At 54.3% G+C, this 4213-nt stretch overlaps 1 protein-coding gene across 1 annotated transcript in view; it reads right to left on the reverse strand.

Annotated features, from left to right (window-relative positions):
* Positions 1–480: 480 nt before the first annotated feature.
* The window catches only part of COL22A1 (collagen type XXII alpha 1 chain), a 189162-nt gene continuing 185429 nt past the window's right edge, over positions 481–4213 (reverse strand). The window contains exons 63-64 of the mRNA XM_006912934.3: positions 2692–2769; positions 481–668 (exon numbers count right to left, since the gene is read on the reverse strand). Of these exons, the coding sequence (XP_006912996.3) occupies positions 481–668; positions 2692–2769 (266 nt within the window). The remainder of the gene's footprint in view (positions 669–2691; positions 2770–4213) is intronic.

Consider the following 4213-nt stretch of genomic DNA (forward strand, 5'->3'; position numbering starts at 1 on the left):
CTCCAGGGCCACCTCTGGGCCCGACCGAGGACAGAAGCCGCTGACTCGTTTTCTCAAGGGTTCCTTCTGAGGGGAGAGGTCAGGTCGGCTGGTGTCCAGTCTGCGTTTCGTGGCACCATGGTCCCTTCCAATGGGCCCACGTGCCAGGTGGGCTGTCGGCAGAGCCAAGAAGCAATCACTGTCCCCACAGATGGAGTTTCCCCAACCTCAGAGCAGAGGGGAAAAAACTCAAAGCATTACCACGTGAAATAATAATAATAATGATAATAATAATATTAATAACAATCTGACCGACCGGCAGCATCTGTTGGTTTTAATAACGTTGAGGTCTCTCAAGAAAACGAAACAAAACAAATGATGAAAGAAAAAAAAAAGAAAAAAATGAAAAAAACGTGGCAGAAACGTCCAGGACCGCCAGCTTCCTGGGGCTCCGGTTCCAGTTTCAGAAATGCACTGCAGTGCCCTGGCATTCCAGAATCTTCAGGGGCCCTTCACGTTCCCTGGGCGGGCAGCAAGGCTGGCGAAGTAGGCACACTGGGAGGGGTCGCACTGGCCAGGTGGGCCGGGCGGGCCGGAGGGCCCGGGGTGTCCAGCTGGTCCGGTCTCCCCTTGCGGGCCGGGGGTCCCGGGGAGCCCGTCTTTAGCATAGCCCGGTTCCCCGGGTGGCCCTGGCCGAGAAGCAAAAGAAACAGGTGGTTCAGGCTCCTGCCGTGCGTGAGCCCGGGTCTCGCTGCTCCCACCCAGCACGCCGAGGGCTCGCGGCCTCCTCAGAGAGAACGTCCCACGGCCAGGCCACGTGGACACCGGGAAGCGAGGCACCTCGAAACGCAGGAGCAGGGCTTGCCTTGGCCGTCTGGACCGGGGCAGTAATCGGGGGGCCATTGAGAGTCGCAAACAAAGCCTGGTCAAGGCCAGGCAGGGAGCACGCGCCCCGTCGTGAGATGGACAGAAACCGGGCCCTCCGGGCTCTGACGCGGCTCCAGGAGACGCGTCTGCATTGGGAGGGGGGCGCCGAGCACTCGCCACTACCCCCAGCCCCAGGTCCCGTGTGCGCAGAGCTACCTGGCGACATCCATTATCCAGTAGCCAACCTTCCCAAATAGTCTGCAATTCCCAACATTCCTCTAGACGCTGAGCGTGAATCGCGTCCTTGGACTACATTAGCCTATTCCGCACATCGTGGTCAAAGACGGTGGAAATTGAATGTAAGCAGCTGCCAGACCAGATGGACTCAGGAAACATTACTCTGGACACGCCCCATGCCCCCGTTTACTGAGCTGCATCGTGTAACCTATAATCACTCGAGCTCCCTTTCTGCTGTGGCAACCAGGAAGCTCAGGGCTAAGCGACGTAGGCGACCCCAACAATGATGCTCCTTTTTAAGTCTTAATAATCACGTTGGAAAATCTGAGCCCCCTTATGAGATAAACAAAAGGTAGAGTCTCCCATTAAAAAGCTCTCTAGACACTTCACGAGTTCTGGAGGCCCTGGATGCTGGGGAGGTGGTCGTCTCACCCACAGCCCCTGCCGAGACCACGTCTGTTCCTCGTTCCTTCAGCCGGGAACCAACAAAGCACAGGCGTTACCCCGACCTCGAATCGGAACAATTACTTCCCCCTCTAAACGGTTTCTGAGATGCCTGTTGATCTTTATTTGGAATTGCCTTATTTTAAAAATATTAACATTATAAGCTATTGGGAAGTAGGTGAGATGTCTAAAATAAATATCCATAATACATTTCTAGTCATCATCCTCAGTGAGAAGAGCAATCCATGCCCACTGTAGGACATTCGGATAATCAAGAAAAAATAAGTACTAAAGTTACAATTACGTCTAGGTCTAATATTCGGTTTCAATTTAAAACCTCAGAAACGTCCAGCCCGTGGTAAGAAAACGAAAAAACAAACATCTGAAAACCTTCTGTGAAGTAAATCTAGGCTTCCGCCCGTGAGAGCGGGGTCTGACGTTCAGAAAGGACCTCGGGTCATCACCCAAACTAGAAGTCAATAAAAATGGAGACCTCGAGAAGAAGGAGTTTGATAACTCAGTCTAATGCCTTCCGCCTTCCACTTCTACACCTCATTCTGGAACACGGCGGCCTCATTCTGGAACACGGCCACTAGGCAGGATGACCGACTTATCTGGGTTTTAAAACAGGCTAGCCCTGGACAAGCCAGGACTGCTGGCCGCCCTGCCACCTGCCTGGCATTCCCCAAAATACCTTCTGAGAAACAGCGATGGGGTCTGAACGGACAGAGGGAAAGAAAGCGCGCTCCGCATTCAAGTGAGTTTGGAAGAGGCTGGCTTAAGCGAAATGAACACTGTTCTCCTGCAGGGGTCCCGAGCACGTGTCAGAAATGGATGGGCGTGAGGCACGCCCGAAAGGGGGACGGGGTCCCCAGCGCTGCCCAGGCTTATCCAAGTCCAGACTCGTTTTCTTCAAGACCATTTCGTGGGGTTTTTAATTCGTGGGCTGTACCTCAGGAGCTCGGGGCATGTACTACAGTGTTCTGAGTAAGTCTAGGAAGATGTAACGAAACCCAAGCAGCGCTGCAGTCTCCCCGTGTTCAACGTAACCCTGTGTCCCCAGCCGTGCCTGGGGGCTGTGGTGACGCAGGCGGGGAGCTGCTGGGTGCTGCTCGTTCCAGGGGGACAGCCACCTCCCCCCGAGACTCCAGGCGTCCTTCCTACCTGGGTTTCCGGGGGGGCCCACGTCGCCTCGGAGGCCAACACCAGGCGTACCTGGGTCACCTTTGGCTCCTCGCTCACCTGTGAGAAGAACACACACCGTCGCGGTGGAGACCCACGCTGCGCGCAGAGACGACGCAAAGCTACCCTGGCTCACACAAGCTCCGTGTCTGGGACCCTAATTCCTGTTTACACATTCATTCACACTTAAGAACACACTCACATGCACAGATACACACATGTGGACGCCATGCTCCAATGCTGTATTCACACCTAACCATTTACACACGCACGTAATGACCTGATCGCACGCACATGCATGCAAATTCACACACGTTTTAGCAAACGTATACACACTCATGTCCACATACGAACTCAAACACGGGCAGCCACACGCACACACCCACACGCGGGCCTGCACTGCCCGGTTCTCACGGGGTCCCGCCTGAACTTCCAAGAAGGAACCGGGTGATGATGAAAGATTCAACACTCTAGGTCGTGCGGGCACACACGTGACACTCTAGGTCGCGCGGGCACACACGTGAGACGAGGCTGAAATCGAGCCAGGTACATGAACGGGGGCAGAAGGAACACGCCCACGTGAAGCAGAGCAGGGCGAGTACCATGAAGGGGGTTCGAAAGCACAGCAGATATTCCGGGGGCAGAGGGTCTATCTCCCCAGAAGACTGCATTTGCATTAATACTGCGCAGATTTCATTAAACTGTCTCTCTCGACTTTTCTCATTCATATTTTTTGGCCATGTCGTTTCCTGCATGCAATACACGTCTTTCTGTAATCCCAACTGAAATTCTGCTGGTTCACGGAAACCTGGGGCCAGCCTTTGCTGTTTTAATTACCACATTTTGTCAGTCTTCGGTCCTAGTCCGATGGCTTCTATTACTTATGCTTTCTTTACACGTTTATTTCATGTATTTGTTTTATAAACCAAAAGCAGAGGGACTTGGACACCAATTTAACAAAAAGCCTTTTCAGTAGGAAAAACATTCCAGGGCCTGAATGAATGAATAAGGAATTAGTGAGGAAAAGGGGAAGATGGTCGGGGCATCCATTCCCCTCACCCCGAGTCACCTAACGGAAGCTGAGATCACACACACGCACGCACACACACACGCACGCACACACACACGCACACACGCACACTCTCACACACACACATGTACGCACACACACACGCGCACATGCACGCGCGCGCGCGTGGCTGTGCCCGCTCCACGCTCATTCCTCCTCAGGGAATTTGCGAAGCAGCGGGCTGCCTGCAGAGGCAGCGCCCTCTCGCCTGCTTGCTACGGAGCGCTAAGTTCGGAGAGGCAGGCACTGCCCTTGACAGAGACAGCTGCTGCCGCCCGGGGCACCTACATCCAGCTACGGCATGCGACCCGACAGCTGGAGCCTTAGCAGCCATTGTCAGCGGCAGCTCCAAGCTGCTCTGTTCGGTTATCGAGCTTGCGCTCAGCGCCCATTCGCCTGGAGAGGAAATGGCTCCGTCCTCAGTCTAGACTCGGA

Source organism: Pteropus alecto, unplaced genomic scaffold (assembly GCF_000325575.1).
Source record: "Pteropus alecto unplaced genomic scaffold, ASM32557v1 scaffold105, whole genome shotgun sequence".
NCBI classification, from domain to species: Eukaryota; Metazoa; Chordata; class Mammalia; order Chiroptera; family Pteropodidae; genus Pteropus; species Pteropus alecto.